The sequence below is a fragment of the Microcaecilia unicolor genome, chromosome 7, assembly GCF_901765095.1.
Source record: "Microcaecilia unicolor chromosome 7, aMicUni1.1, whole genome shotgun sequence".
NCBI lineage: Eukaryota > Metazoa > Chordata > Amphibia > Gymnophiona > Siphonopidae > Microcaecilia > Microcaecilia unicolor.
In genome coordinates this window covers 249503219-249520229 of record NC_044037.1, presented here as the reverse complement: position 1 = coordinate 249520229, position 17011 = coordinate 249503219, and the positions used below count along the sequence as shown (strand labels likewise).

Sequence of the window (17011 nt, the reverse complement as noted above, 5' to 3'; positions counted from 1 at the left end):
GCTCAAGTACAAGTTGTGATTGTGGTAGGGTATGGTTCACATTCGGTAAATGAATTGGGAAACATTAAGTGTGAAGAGGGAGATAGGGGTGAGTCCATTAAAGTCTTGGTGTTGTTGTGTAGCAGGCTTTCTGGTTCTTATGTTCTTGTTGTGTTTCTGGTTGGGAGGTCTATGAGGTCTTTCATGTATCCTGGGGCTTCGCCATAGATGATTTTATGGGTCATGGAGCAGATTTTGAAAGCAATACATTCTTTGATTGGGAGCCAGTGAAGTTTTTCTCGGAGGGGTTTGGCACTTTCAAAACCTGATTTTCCAAATATAAGCCTGGCTGCTGTGTTTTGAGCGGTCTGGAGTTTCTTTATGATTTGTTCTTTACAGCCCGCGTAGATTCCGTTGCAGTAGTCTGTATGGCTCAGTACCATTGTTTGTATCAAATTTAAAAATATTTCCCTAGGGAAGAATGGTTTCACATGCTTGAGTTTCTACATTGAGTGGAACATTTTTTTTTATGGTGGAATTTGCTTGATTCTCTAGTGAGAGATTCCCGTCAATTATTACTCCGAGGATTTTCAGATTGTCTGCAATAGGAAGGGTGTGGCCTGGGATGTTAATATTTGTGGGTTTGTATGTGTTATATTGTGATGAGATTGTTAGACATTGTGTTTTTTCTGTGTTGAGTTTTAGTTGGAATGTGTTTGCCCATGCGTCCATGATGTTTAAACTGAGCTTGATTTTATTGGAGATTTCTGCCAGGTCGTGTTTGTAGGGGATATATATAGTGACGTTGTCTGCATATATAAATGGGTTGAGGCCTTGGTTGGCTAAGGATTTGGCTAGTGGGGTCATCATGAGATTGAAAAGGATTGGTGATAGTGGGGATCCTTGCGGTACTCTGCAGACTGGTTGCCAAGGTGATGATATGTTTGTACTATCTTTCACTTGGTAGGTTCTTGTGGTATGTTTCCGCTGTTTCCAAAGTAGTCAAGGAATCTTAGTAGTATGTTGTGATTGACCATGTCGAATGCACTGGACATGTCAAACTGTAGTAGAAGTATGCTTTTACCTATTGCTATTTCCTGCTTGAATTTAGTTAAGAGGTTAAGTAGTACTGTTTCGGTGCTGTGTAAGGAACGGAATCCTGATTGTGATTCGTGTAGTATTGTGAATTTGTCTAAGTAGTCATTAATTTGTTTGGTTACCAAGCCTTCCATCAGTTTGACTACCAATGGGATGGATGTTCGAGTTATCTGCAGCAGGGCCTATTTTATTCCTTTGGGCCCTGCTGCAGATAACTTGAGCTAACTTTAGTAAAAGACCCCCTCAAATTATGTGAAAAGAATTTCTTTAGCACTCTTTAGCCGTTTACCTTAGAGATATAATAGTTGTTAAAATTTCTGTGAATATGTATTAGCAATTAAGGAAAGACTATCTCAATTAGCTGTTTTCCTGCAAGCTAGTAGAAAAATTCTCAGTGTGGAAATACATTCTAAATAACATTGTACTAGGAGTTTTGAAGACTATATTATGTACTTGTTATATGTGATATATTCCTTGAATTTCTCTCTCTGTCTTTTTTTATGCTTAAATCAGTGCTTCTCAACTCTGTCCTGGAAGCAGACCTAACCAGTCAGGTTTTCATTCTGGTAATACTGAAAATTCGACTCGCTAGGTGTGACCCCGCAGGACAGGGTTGAGAATCACTGGATTAGATGAGTGTTCTTATTTATGCTCTTGTATTATGGCTACATGTACCTTGGCATTATCATTTCTGAGAATGCATATTTTTTATGTGTATACTATTACTCCTGCCAGAATTCTGCACCCAAAAAGTCAAAATTCTATGCAAAACATTTCAAAATTCTGTACACAAAAATTGCAAATTCTGCAAAATTCTGTGCACAAAATTTGCAAATTTTGCAATTTTGTCATAATTTGACCAATATTACAGCCCCCCCATATATAGATACCATCTATATTTTCCCAGCCCCTCCAAGCACCCATAGCATCCATATTTTTCCCAGCCTCCTCCCTGCACCCACACATAGCACCCACCTTTACAGCTCTCTCCCTCCCACAAACACACACACACATAATATCCACCTTTATTTACAGCCCCCTCCTTCCACACAGCCCACACCTACCAACACACATAGCTTCCACCCTTTTTTTACAGCCTCCCTACCTCCATCCCACAGCATCCACTTTTTTTTACAACCCCTCCACCCACCCACACACATGCATACCCACAGCATCCACTTAAATTTTTTTTTTTTTACAGCTCCCTCCCTGCCTGCACCCACAGGTCATCAATATTTTTTTCAGCCCTCCCCTGCAGTCACTGTGAGGTAGGGGCTGCATGGGAGTACCTCTTCGGGACAGGAAAGAATGCTACTGCGAACGCTCTCTCTCTCTCAGCCGCTGCCTGGGCAAAGACTGGAGCAGAGATGATTTTAAGTTACGGGGGTAAATATTCAGCTGGTAGTGGTGAGCGTTTTTTAAAGATGCTGCCAGCTTTATGTTCTGACATTCAATGGCGGGCCATGTCTGGGCACTGCCGTTGAATATCTGGGTTTATGTGACTGGCTATTTCATATGCAGTTAAGTACGATATTCAATATTTAACAGCCTAAGTGACTCTGCTGCTTAATTTACTTTGAATATCAGGCCCAGTGTCCTAAGACAGAAGGTCTGGTCATGGGAAGACTAGATACTAAACCTTAGTCAGAGAAGAAGAAAGGGTGAAGCAGCTGACATCTGTAGATCCCAATCGGGGAAGGGATTGAAGGCTGGAAGCAGTGGAATCCGTGAATGCCAACTTCCTAGAAATAATTCACCTACACAGGGGCTTATCCTTAGCCTGTTCACAAGGCAGGTTTTCAGCACTTATGGAGCACAATAACATCTAAAGGAGAATGAACAACAAACACCATTGGGATAAAAGCCCAGTTACCCTATTACCACCCAACTGAAAGAGAGATAGAGAAAGATACCAGAGGCTGAATAATCCAACATCTCTAACCATCTAAAAGATATTTTGATACACTCTCACTTAGAAGTGAGGAGTCTGGCTTACCAACTTTGCTGTTGTTAGACATATGAAAGATGCTGGAGTTGAAAGTGAATGAAGTTCCACCAAGGAGACCTTTTAATGTTTCTTTGATGAAGTGTTATGATCAATGTTGCAGCCAATTTACCCTAATTCTATGGACAATTTGCCCTTTACATTTCATCATTCTTATATTATAAACTATATATACTTGTTAAATACTAGAGTGTCCATTAAAGGGGCTTTTTTTTTTCTAAAAGCCACTCTGGTATCCAGTATTCTTTTTGCCTTTTGCTGTTTTTCAGTGTCTGATTTTTTATTACTTACTACAGTGAGCTTGCTTACTGGAGGGGAACCTTCAATAGTCTGTGTGCTGTGAGATTGAGAGTGAGAAGTGTTGCTGTGCATTTTAGACATAAACACTATAAACTGATTATATACCTGCCTCCAGGGTGACCCTCATCCCCATTACACGAGGGGGTTGCTACATCTTTTATGAATTTCCCAGTTAAGGTTAACCAGATAAGTTATCTGATTAACTTACCCAAATTTGCCTTGGTAAATAATGGTCTTATTATGTTTGTCTAGACCTAGTCACTTTTTGAGACCTCAGTTTTATTATAGCACTTAATGACTCTACATTATTTTAATAGGCATCGCTTGCCAATGGAAAATTATTCTCACCTTGCTACAAAGGCATTAAGCAAATGTGTCTGCCACAAAATGGAGAATATGGATTAGATTTGTCTGTTGTAGTATATCTTATCTTGTACTGATGTACATGCTTAAATGCAGATCCACTCTCTAACAGGTTTATTAACATGTTTAGGAAACCACAAAGATTTTAATTTTTTTGGCACCAGCAATTCCTTCCTTTGCCTATTCCATAAATCTGGTTCCTAGTGTTGGTGATCATCGAAGTCCTGTTTTTGAAACATATTGTGTTTCAAAAGTGAAAATAACCTGCTTGGAAATAATATGAAAAATACAGATGGAATTGAAGGGGTTATGCTTGAAGAGTTGTTATGCACTATTCATTACATTATAATAGAAGTAATTCTATAATCGGGCACCTGATAGGAACCTATTTTACAAAGAAACATATGCGCCATATAGCTGGAGTATGTATAGTTAGTGATCCTTTTACTAAGATATGCTGTAGTGTAGGCGCAGGTTTTAGGTGCACACCGATCCATTTTTCAGTGCGCCTGTAAAAAAGGCCTTTAAAAATTTTTTTGCCAGCCATTGACCTAGAGGTAAAAACTCACGCGGTAACCGGGTAGTAATGACCTACGCATATCAAATGCTACTTGGCACATGTCCGAAAATTATTTTTCGGATTGCATATTGGATGCGTGCCAAAAATCAAATTACCGCAAGAGCCACGTGGTAGCTGTGTGGTAACTCCATTTTGGCACATGTTGGGCACACATAAATGCTTACGCAGCTTAGTAAAAGGGCCCCTTAAGTTCCAGGAATGTGTGCATACCTTATAGCAGTGTTTCCCAAGTCGGTCCTGGAGTACCACCTTGCTAGACAGGTTTTCAGGATATCCACAATGAAAATGCATAAAAGAGATTTGCATACAATGGAGGCAGTGTATGCAAATAAACCTTGTGCATATTCATTATGGATATCCTAAAGGGAATACTCCAGGACTGACTTGGGAAACTCTGCCTTATAGTTCTGCCCAGGCTCCACCTACGTGTACAGCTTTCAGTAAAATATGCGATATGAAAGATAGGTGTGTTCTTACAGAATAGTACTCGGGTGGAATTTTGGCATATGCCTGTGTATGTTCCATTATTCTCATGAATTGTGTGCAAAATTGGCAATAATTTATGGAGTAATATAAATGTTAAGAAGACAAAAACGAGGAAATCCACAGCACAAAGGCGCATGCAAGCCAAATGAAGCACCAAGGCCCCTCAGGAATGAATGGACATCAAAGCTTTAATGAGAAACCCGGCAGAATGCCTGCATCATGGGCCGTCCTAAAACACTCCTCTTTGATTAGTGCACCATTGGAAAGAGGACCCATTCTAGCAGGTACTGTATTGCTGCAAAAAGAAACTTAGGGCATTTTTTTACTAAGGCGCGCTCACTAAAATTGTGGGCACACTAAACGTTAGTGACATCCATAAGAATGCACTGGCGTTTAGCACGCCCATAATTTTAGCACACGCTAAAATGGTGAGCACGCCCTAGTAAAAGATGCCCTTATTGGGCTACTACTGTTTTAATGCCTTGTTAAGGCAATTTGCTTTCTCATCAAAGAGGACTGTTTTAAGATAACCCCTGATGCAGGTAATATAAATGTTAAACAAAAGTTAATAAATTAGTATTTTAGCTTAGTTGAACAGAAAAACAGAGCTAAAATATAAAGAATACATGTCCTAGATGTGTGCATACAGGGCCGTGCCAACGCGGTAAGCGAGGTAAGCATGGCAGGGGGGCGCCGTCCTCTGGGGGGGCGCCCCTCCGCACCATGCTTGCCTCGCCCTCCCGCTCCCATGTCCCAACTGCCCGCCCTCTTCTCCCCCCAACAAAATCTCTTTTAAATTTACTTCTGTCCGGCTGGCAGGGCAGCGAACGGCGCAGCATCAGTGAAATGACGTCAGAAGAAGGCGGGACATTGAGCGAAGGGAAGACCAGTAGAGATGTCGGGAGCGCCGCCTCCTTCACTGACGCTGCGCCATTCGCTGTCCTGCCAACCGGACGGAGGTAAAATTAAAAGAGATTTTGCTGAGGGGAGTAGAGGGCGGGCAGTTGGGACATGGGAGCGGGAGGGCAGGGGAGAGAGGACAGCGATCATCTACACGGGGGGGGGCGGCACCCAATCGCCTGCGGGGGGCAGCGGCACCCGATCCCTTGCAGGGGTGCGCCACAGACCCTTGGCACGGCCCTGCGTGCATACAATTAGCAAACTCAGTTTGTGTTTCTCTTCTAGTAAGGATGTACTCAGCCAAAAAAAATTGGTTCATTTTTGGATTTCACCTAATTTTTCCTGATTTGGGGCAATTTTTTCAGTCTGTTTCACACTATCATTGTAATTTTTTTTAAAAAATCTATGGGTCCTATTTACTAAGTCGCGCTGTAGATGCGTTAACTTTTTAGCATGCGCTAAAAATTAGCACATACTAACGATAGAGACACCCATTATATTCCTATGGATGTCTCTAGCATTAGCGGGGGATACCGGGGTAGGGGAGGGGGGAAGGGAGGGTGGTGGAGGGGGGAGGGGTTTAGTTCGGACAAAATGTTAGAAAATAAGGCAAATCAAATGGTATAATGTACAAATTTCTATTGAGTTGTTTCATCCTAAGGGCGTTTGAATTGCAATAAATAAGATTTTTTTTTTTTAAATGTTTGCGCACCTACAGTGCAGCTTAGTAAACAGGGCCATATGTACATTACAAATTTTGTACACATGTAAATCATTTTTATGGACATAGATTGGTAGGTTTGGTGCTTACTTGAGAAGCACTATTCATGTTTTAGACATTCATAAAATGGCACTTAGACATCCATATTGTATGGATGTCCAAATCCTGATTTTACAAACCAGGATAGGAATATCTAAAACTGAAAATGTGCACCTGGCAAGGGGGTAAGGTCTGGGTGTGTTTCGGGCGGGACTAGGATGGGCTAAAAATATGGATACTTATTCCCCACTGCGGAAGGGGAAGAAATGTCCATGACTATAAAGGTCAACGTTGGGAGTTAGACCTGCTATCTGGAATGTCCAGGGGACCCTTGGTGAAAGGGTCAATAACTGTTTGCACTAACCCTGTGTTCACTGCAAAACTCAAAACAGGGTAAGTGCAAAACCTGTGTAGTGCATGCAGGGAACGTGCACAGAAACTGCCTATGTGTACTGCACGGGGCATGTAGAGCCCCCATAACCCCATATTCCATGGTGATGCTCCCACCTCAATCTTCCTTCTGATCCCCTCCTTTATATCCAGTCTCCCTCTTGACCTCCCATGACTTCTAATCCCCCCTACATAGAACTTCACCCCAGAACAAAGAGCTGCAGCACCCTCAAGCCCTACCCTCACCTACTCAACCCACAGGGACTTACTCACATGGCAGATAATCCCAGCAGTCCCTCTCCACTGCTGCCTAGAATGATACTAGGATCCAAGATGGCACCTCTGCCTTCAAGCACTGCTAGAAGGCAGAGGCACCATCTTGGATAATGGTGCCAGTGCCATGGAAGAGCACCATTTTATTACTATCTTGTTACTATGTAAGCCGCATTGAGCCTGCCATGTGTAGGAAAGCGTGGGGTACAAATGTAATTAATAAATAAATATGCAAGAGTTAATCTGTTTGCCAAAAGGTGAAAAAACTGTAATACTGAGAAACACTCTGTTGCTCCATTTTCCAGATCCTAAGGATAGATTCAATAAATTGCAGGTCAGAAAGGGAGCACGCACATAAGTATACTGCACACATTGAGTCGAGGCCAAAAACTTGAACATAAAATGTTTTTCAGGCACTCTTGGGCCAGCAAAAATATTGTATGGATGTCCAAATCCTGGTTTTACAGACCAGGATAAGAATATCTAAAACTGAAAAATGTATATCTGGCAAGGGGGTAAGGTCTGGGTGTGTTCTAGGTGGAACTTGGATAGGCTAAATAATATTGAACATCACTATCTAGACAGTGCTGCTGAATATCTTTACAAACTGCCTCAGTACTGTCCAGATAGTGCTGGGGCGGTGCATGGGTGGAGCAAAGGTGAAGCTGGCAATTATCCAATCAGCAGTGATACTCAGATGCTATCCCCTGGATTCTATATTGCGCATCTAGCATTCTGCCCCGAAATCCAAGCATATTCTATGAAAATGCGTGCTCTGATAGGCAATAATTAGAATTCATGCACACACCTCACTAAACGTATGCTGTAACTCACTGTGCCTAAATTCTAATGCACACATCAAAAAAGGGGCATGGTTATAGGTGGAGAAATGGGCATTTAGTGGGTGTTCCCAAATTCACATTCAGTGTTATAGAATATGGCCCAGTTCGCCTAAATCTACAAATCTACAAGCAGGGATTTACCCCACATTTTTATTGATGTAAATAGATGCGCATAGTTTTAGGCGCAGGGCTATCAGCTAAGCGTATTCTATAAACCGCGCCTAAATCTTATAGAATGCCCGTAGGTGAAAACGATTACCATGCGGATTTTCCAGTCACCTTATATAGAACCCCACCCCCCCCCATGTGGATAACTACCTGGATAAAGTTAAGCCAGAAAAATTATAAATAGTGGTATGAATATTGTTGCTATCCATATGTCCCCAAATTCTATAAACTTGCATGCTGAACTACCCCTCAAAGTTGTGTGCACAAATTTGGGTGTGCCTAATTTGTGAGCACAATTTAATTGAGTAATGAGCCAATTAGTACCAATAATTCGGTATTAATTTTTGGCATTAATTGGCAGCAATTAGAATTTACACATGCATTCTCCTAGTTAGGATTCTATAAAGATGCATGTGTAACTTTTTTCCACACATCCAAAAAGAGGGCATGGGCAGATCATGGGCATTCCTAGAATTTGCATTCAGTATTATAAAATATGGACGATCTGTGCCTAATTTGGTGCAAAGATTTACACCATATTTTAGTTGGTGTAAAACATTGCACCTAAAATTGGGCACAGATCCTGGTGCCAAGTGCTGTTCTATAAATGGCACCCAATTTTGCCCTATTTTTTTCGGCGCCCAAATTTGGCCACCATTTACAGAATCAAGTTCTAGAATATGGTCAGGTGCACCCATAACGTAATATAATAATAAACTGATAATTGATGTTAACTAGCAACCATTGGCACTGATTAGTGTAATTAACAGTTATGCATACAACTGACCTTAGTCGGTATTGTATAAAATGTGTGCACAAAATCCATAGCATGCAACTACATGGGGGCGAGCATTAGCGAGTGGCATGGGTGGGTCAAAGGTGTTTCCAGGACCTGCATACACCTGTTATAGAATTGACAGTAAGAGGTAAATTCAAAAAGAGTGCCAAACGTTGGGCGCCAAGATGATGTATGCTAAGTGCAAGTTCTATAACGGCAGTTCCGTGTGAGACCGCCATTATAGAATACTAACATAAGTCCACAGCTTCACACCTAACTTTAGACGTGAGCACTTATTCTATGTCAAAGGCAGTTAGGTGTGTAACCCCCAGTATTTCATAACCTGCACGCATAACTCCTAGGCATGGTCCTGAACTCATGCACTTCCAATGTCCACGCCCCCTAGAAGTGGTGCACGATAGAAATTGCATGCCCAACTTCAGAATATTGAACAGAACTGTTACTTGATGTCAATTACTGCCAATTAATACCAATATAAGCCAATTAATTGGCAGTTGACTCCAATTAACAGTCAGTTATTACATTCAGTTGTGTGCTCAACTGACCTTATTCTATAAATTACGCACACAACTTTGCATGCTAAGCATAAAGTTGGGCACCCAGTTATAGACTAAGGAAGTTAGCGCCCCAATGTTTGGTGCCTGATTATAGGCAACCTTTCTTGAATTTACCTCTTAGTGGTGCTACTGACCACTCAACCTGAATATTCGGGGGGGTCTTTACTAAAGATTAGCTCGAGTTATCTGCAGCAGGGCCCCTAGGAATAAAATGGGCCCTGCTACAGATCACTCAATCTAATCTTTAGTAAAAGACTCCCTAAGTGCCAACTGCAATTCCGATACCAGCACTGAATATCTGTGGAGATTTTTTTTTTTTGGTTGCTGCAGCTGTCAATAAAAGCAACACTGACTGCAGCAGCTGAATTTTGACTCACTGGTGCCACATATTTTGCATGTGCGAGATATGTCCAGGTCAGTTTTAAAGGGGATTTATGTGTGGACATACTTTTGAAAAGCGCCCCTGAGAGAATTCAGTTCATACTTTTTAATAACATCTTTTTAATGTAGTTGTTTATTTTGCAGAATTTGATGTTGCGGCATGTAAACAGCAATCAGTGTCTTGATGAACCATCTGAAGAGGATAAAATGGTTCCCAGCATGAGGGACTGCATCGGAAGCCGTTCTCAGCAGTGGTTACTTCGCAACATGACGTTGGGTGCCTAAATGCCAGAAGAAACTTAATAAATAACCTCAGGCCACGTAACGTTTTGAGATCTTCATCTTCAATTATTTTCAGCAATTAACACACATATCATTCCATTCTTTTTCTTCATGAAATGAAGCTTTTACAACCTAGATAGAACGACACAAAAATGTTCTGGATTTTTTTCCCTCCCTCTTGTGGCATTCTGCATATGGTTCTCCAAGATCTACTCTGGTTTACAATCACAGTAAGCACTCTAGATATTATGTGTGGCATAGAAAAAGCTGTTAATAATATTGCCAGCAAAATATGTTTTATCTGTTCTGTTTAACCCCTGATATTTATGGTAAAGCTGCTGAAAAGTGACCTAAAGCCTTATAGAAATGACTTACAATAAAATACAGCAATTGTTGTATGAACTTCTGTGAATATTTGTTCTTGACATTGATAGGCATTTGGTAGGATTATCAGTTGCCTTTCTTGCATCAACGGTATTCGACGTATCAGATTAAAAAGTATTATGAGCCATAAGTTTAGTGTTCATTTCTGCTGCCAGTGTTTTCTGGCAGCAGAAATGAAATGATTGAATCTAGAACAAAACAACAACAAAAAAACAAAAAAGAGAAGTGGCCCCCTGACCACAAATCATACAATGTATAAAAGGAGAGAAGTAGGGAGTAGACCAAATATGTATCCAAATAGCAGGTTTATTCTCAAATGAAAAATATATCAATCAAAAGACACGACGCAGTCCTGTGTTTTGTCGCTAACCGCACCTGTCTCAGGAGTCAATGTCAATTATCTCTGTGTAAACAACATAAATAATATAAATAAATATTTTGTATCATTGAATCATAATAAAATAATATTAAAAACAATAGTTTAAAAAACATATATACTATAGTATTGTGAAAATAGAATATAAGAAACATATAAAATAAATTCTAAAGTATAAAAGTCTAACATATCTTTAAAGAGTATATATATAAAAAAAGTAGTATGATATATTTTTCATGTGAGAATAAACCTGCTGTTTGGATACACATTTGGTCTACCCCCTACTTCTCTCATGATTGAACCTAGGAAATGTACATGTTTGTAAAAGCAGAAGAACCAAACAGATAAGAATATTTTGCATATAGAAAAACTAACATAAAGCTTAACAAAAACTATAAGGTTATAATTTTTCAGATCGTAAAAGTGGCTTATTCTGTCTAGGACTTTAGGGAAGGGTAGTCAGCCAGGACCTACATAAGATCTGGTGGCCAGAACATGCCAGCATGGCTCTGGATATCCAATGCCAGTGCCTGAGCATGGTCTGTCATGAATATCCAGGCCTAATTCTGCCCATGGCAGTCAGCATTTAAGCAAATACTGACTGCTTCCATCTGAATATTGACCAGTACTTGTGTATTACTCATAATATGCGGCTGTCCCTGGGAAAATGTACGTTTAGTGTCTTTAGTCTTGTTTTCTCAGAGAGGGCCACATGGAGGGGCATCATCGAAAGGGGCGCCCAAGTTTTCCTGAGGATGTCCTCACAGGACATCCCGGCAAAGAGGCAGGGAAACCTGTCTTATCGAAACAAGATGGTTGTCCATCTTTTGTTTCGATAATACAGTCGGGGGCGCCCAAATCGCGAAATTTAGGTCGACCTTAGAGATGGTCGTCCTTAGAGATGGTTGTCCCTGATTTTTGGCGATAATGGAAACCGAGGGCGCCCATCTCAGAAACGAGCAAATGCAAGCCCTTTGGTCATGGGAGGACCCAGCATTCGTAGTGCACTGGTCCCCCTGACATGCTAAGGCACCAACCAGGCACCCTAGGGGGCACTGCAGTTGACTTCAGAAATTGCTCCCAGGTGCATAGCTCCCTTACCTTGTGTACTGAGCCCCCCAGACACCCCCCAAAACCCACTCCCCATAACTGTACACCACTACCATAGCCCTTATGGGTGAAGGGGGGCACCTACATGTGGGTACAGTGGGTTTGTGGTGGGTTTTGAAGGGCTCACATTTACCTCCACAAGTGTAACAGGTAGGGGGGATGGGCCTGGGTCTGCCTGCCTGATGTTCACTGCACCCACTAAAACTGCTCCTGGGACCTGCATACTGCTGTCAAGAAGCTGGGTATGATATCTGAGGCTGACATAGAGGCTGGGAAAAATATTTTTAAAAACCTTTTTAGGGGGTGGGAGGGGAGGTCATCCCTGATTCCCTCCAGTGGTCATCTGGTCGTTTAGGGCACATTTTGATGGCTTGGTCGTAAGAAAAAAAGGACCAAGTAAAGTCGTCCAAGTGTTCATCAGGGATGCCCTTCTTTTTTCCATTATTGGTCGAGGACGCCCATGTGTTAGGCACGCCCCAGTCCCGCCTTCGCTACAGTACTGACACATTCCCGTGAACTTTGGTCGTCCCCGCAACGGAAAGCAGTTGAGGATGCCCAAAATCGGCTTTAGATTATACCGATTTGGGTGACCCTGTGAGAAGGACGCCCATCTTGCGATTTGTGTCGAAAGATGGGCGCCCTTCTCTTTCCAAAATAAGCCTGATAATGTTAATTCCATTTTAGTTGATATTGATATTTCCACACATTAGAAATAATCTTTCAGGTTCTGCTTTGCTAGAGCTTCAAACCTGCAGTATCCCAAATGAAGGATTCAGGAATACCCATACCCATTCTTTAAAATGTAGGAGCAAGACTACTTCTCTGAACAGTTTAATAATGTTGTGAAGCCCCATTTTGTATATGATATCTAGGTCAGAAAAGAGATGTCCAAGTTGGGATTTCCGTGGTATTTTACAAATGGCTCGCTTAACACAAGACTGTCTCTACTTTGGGAAGCTCCACCCCATAATCTAGTTAAGATAATATCCAAGCACCTTTCTGCCCTCATTTACAACTTTCTTTAAATTAGTACCTTTATTTTCTTACTCCTGTTACTCTATCTTATCTATCTATATGTTCCATCTTTGCTTACACCCTATGCTGGAAATGTTTTATTGTGTATTGTGATGACATTGAAATGTAGCATATTATGCCATACTATGTATTGTTGTTTGAATATTTTTACTGATTTAAATGTCTATTGCTTATGTTTGACTTATTTTCGATGTACACTGCCTTGAGTGAATTCCTTCAAAAAGGTAGTAAATAAATCCTAATAATTAAATAAATAAATAAATAAATAAATACACTGATATGCACAGTGGGAACAGCGATTTTACAAAAATGAAAAAACAGCGTCACTTGGGAAATCAGGGGTGAAGCCAGGACTATCATTTTGGGTGGGCCCAGAGTTAAAATGGGTGGGCCTTCCAGGACTGTTATGTTTCTCTGTCCGTCTCTTCTGCCCCCCTCCCCAGATCCAGCATTTGCCACCACCCATGGCCCAACAATCCCCCCCCCCCAACGGCTCTACCTTATCACCTTCATTGGCAGCAGTGTCTTGTTTCCAACAGTGGCCAATCCAGGTCACAACTGCCTGGCAAGATCCCTAAAAGCTTCTCTTTGCTGCATCCTGCCAAAGAGGAAACAGGAATGGATATCAGCGAGGGTTGGGCGCAGCAGAAGGAAGCCTGCAAGTCCTCAGCAGGCAGTGGATGTGCATCATAGCTGCTACCAGCATAGGTGCTGAGGTAGAGTGGCAAGGGGTGGTTCAGACAGGGGGATGTTGCCAGATCCGGGGGGCAGAGGAGAGGAAGAGAGGGGAGCAAGGTGGCTGCTACTGAATTGTTTTGGGGGCCTGCTTGAGATGCTACATATGTAAGCAGTGGCACACATATAGGTGGTGGATTTTGTAAAACTACATGTACAAGAGGAACCAATTAAGGAGCTAAGTTATAAACCTCACATTTTTGGATTTTGTGGGTGGTTTTTAGGGTCAGAGAGAGAGAGAAAATAATTCTCTCACTCATTTCTCAAAACTCCAGGTCCAGTTAATTCATGCTTAGACATGATTCTGGTAAATTCCAATGGGGAAATTTTTCAAATATATGTGTATTCCCCTTGTAAAATGAGAAGTATATATCTCCTTTGAAAGTTCACTCACACTACACCAGGAACATGCTCCACTGATAGCCTGTGTGTTCTAGAAATACCCATGTAACAGCTTTGCTAAAATCATTATTTACATGGATATGCCCCTTTATATGTTAAACAAGTTTTTTGTTTATGTAAATGCTGCCTCTTTAATTTGGTACCCAATGGTATAAGAAGAAAAATTGGATATGATAAATGAGAATATTTGAAAAAATAACAGAAACAGTATAATGAGGTATATTCAAAGAATCAACCATCAAGCTAATTTGATTGAAAACCTGAATCCATTGAGAGTTCTAATGAACTCTTATACTTTGAAAGGTTTTTCTACACAAAAAAACCTGCTGCTGTTTTATATTAGCTGATCTATGTTAATTCTGCTTACTGTACCTAAAAGAAAACAAAATCCTAAAAACATACAATCACATACAAGAATTTGCTTCAATGATATGAAAATATTTCAAAACAATTAGACATAAAATCTGAGGTATCTCCAAAGTTGCACATTTTCTGAATTCTATGAATGACGAGCTTAGCTTTGTCTCCTGCATTTGAATGTATGAATTTGATGCCTAATAAAGCATCCACTGTATTCGACAGTATCTTAACACAGCTGGTATGATGACACTATGTTCAAGGAATTGCTTCAAAATGTACACTTATATTTAAGGTGCTGAATGAATACTAGCAATGTGTTGTGCCTAGGTTACCTGACCGTCAGTGTCAGTGTGTTTCATGACATTGGATAACTTCTTACAACCATCATGTCAAGAGTTGACAGAAGTTAGTATGAATGGCTTTTTTAAAAATTCTAAGTATATGTAAAATAATTGACTGTATGTACCTGGATGTGTACTTACCTTTCCTGTTCATTGAATAGAGAATACTAGTGTATACTGGATCATGTAAAAAAAATAAACATTATACAGTGTTTTTCAAACAAAAATTAATTTGTTAAAGAACTAGATGAAGAATGAACACTTTTAAATCTTGTACCAGTTACTAAGTGGTGTAATGGTATTATTTGTTGTAAATTAAAATATTTATACACTTTTGTAGAATTAAAATATATCTGTTTAGTTTTCTTCTTGTCTGTTGTGCAGCATTAATTTTAGAGACACATCTAAGAGTATTGAAATCCCCTAGCTCAATGCATTTTTTAAACTCATTTTAGTAAATTTGGGGGACTCAATTGAGCTGATAGTCAAGACAAGTTATGCATTCAGCAGTGGCTAGTAACGGGGGAATTCTATATTTGGCACTGATTCAGGAAGTCTATTCCAGGCATATGGTGCAGCAAGATAAAAGGAACAGAGTCTGGAGTTTGCAGTAGAGGAGAAGGGTACAGACGACAGATTTACCCGATCAACAGAGTTCCCAGAGAGGAGTGTAGGGTTAAGTGTAGAGAGGTACTGAGGAACTGTAGAGTGAATTCACTTGTAAGAGGAGTTTGAATTGTATGCGGAAATGGATAGGGAGCAAATGAAGTGACTTGAGGAGAGGGATAATATGAGCATAGAGACACTGGTGGAATATAAATTGTGCAGCAGAATTTTGAACAGATTGAAAGGGAGAGAGATGGCTTAGTGGGAGACCTGTGAGAAGTAAGTTGCAGTAGTCTAAGCAAAAGGTGATAAGAGTGTGGATAAGGGTTTTGGTAGTGTGTTCAGAAAGGAAAGGATGAATTTTGGTGGTGGTATAGAGAAAAAAATAGGAGGCGCTAAGTGCTTCTGTTTAACCTGGTCACAATATTCACAATTAGCACTCCTGATGAAGATGCAAAATGGGACACTTTGACGAGTGGTGATTTATGTCTGCTGGAAACAGGAGATCAGGGCCGTGCCAACACGGTAAGCGGGGTACGCATGGCAGGGGGGCGCCTCCCTCTGGGGGTCGCCACCGCATCATGCTCACCTCGCTCGCCCTCCCGCTCCCATTGTTCAACTGCCCGCCCTCTTCTCCCCCCCCCACCCCAACATCCCTTTTCTTTTTTTTTCTTTTTAAATTTACCTCCGTGGCGGTCCAGCAGCACAGCGTCAGTGAAGGAGGTGGCGCTCCCGACGTCTCTAGCCTTCCCTTCGCTGTGTTCCACCTTCTTCTGACGTGACGTCAGAAGAAGGCGGAACACAGCGAAGGGAAGGCTAGATGTCGGGATCGCCGCCTCCTTCACTGACGCTGCGCTGCTGGACCGCCACGGAGGTAAATTTAAAAAGAAAAAAAAGAAAAGTGATGTTGGGGGGAGAGAAGAGGGCGGGCAGTTGAACAATGGGAGCAGGAGGGCAGGGCAGAGAGGAGCATGTATGCGAAGGGGGGAGGTGAAGAGGGCGGGCCAGGCCAACTGGGACATGATGATGGGAGCGGGAGGACAGGGGAGAGAGGAGCATGGATGCGAGGGGGGGGTCATGGAAGGGAGAGAGGGGAATTGCTGGATAGGGATTAATGGAGGGTGACAGAGGAGCATGGATGGGAGGGGCAGGGCTCAGGGAGAGAGGGGAATTGCTGGATAGGGAATTAGGGATGAATGGAGGGGACAGAGGAGCATGGATGGGAGGGCAGGGCTCAGGGAGAGAGGGGAATTGCTGGAAAGGGATGAATGGAGGGTGACAGAGGAGCATGGATGGGAGGGGCAGGGCTCAGGGAGAGAGGGAAATTGCTGGATAGGGATGAATGGAGGGGACATATGGGCATGGATGGATATGGATTGCAGGACAGGGCTCAGGCAGAGAGGGGAATTGCTGGATAGGGATGAATGGAGGGGGCAGGTGACAGAGGAGCATGGATGGGCATGTATTGGGAGGACAGGGCTCAGGGAGAGAGAGGAATT

General features: G+C 41.7%; 1 protein-coding gene across 1 annotated transcript in view; it reads left to right on the top strand.

Annotated features, from left to right (window-relative positions):
* The window catches only part of GALNT13 (polypeptide N-acetylgalactosaminyltransferase 13), a 408240-nt gene extending 397273 nt beyond the window's left edge, over window positions 1-10967 (top strand). The window contains exon 11 of the mRNA XM_030210028.1: window positions 10026-10967. Within this exon, the coding sequence (XP_030065888.1) occupies window positions 10026-10166 (141 nt within the window). The 3' untranslated portion in view covers window positions 10167-10967. The remainder of the gene's footprint in view (window positions 1-10025) is intronic.
* The last annotated feature ends 6044 nt before the right edge of the window (window positions 10968-17011 follow it).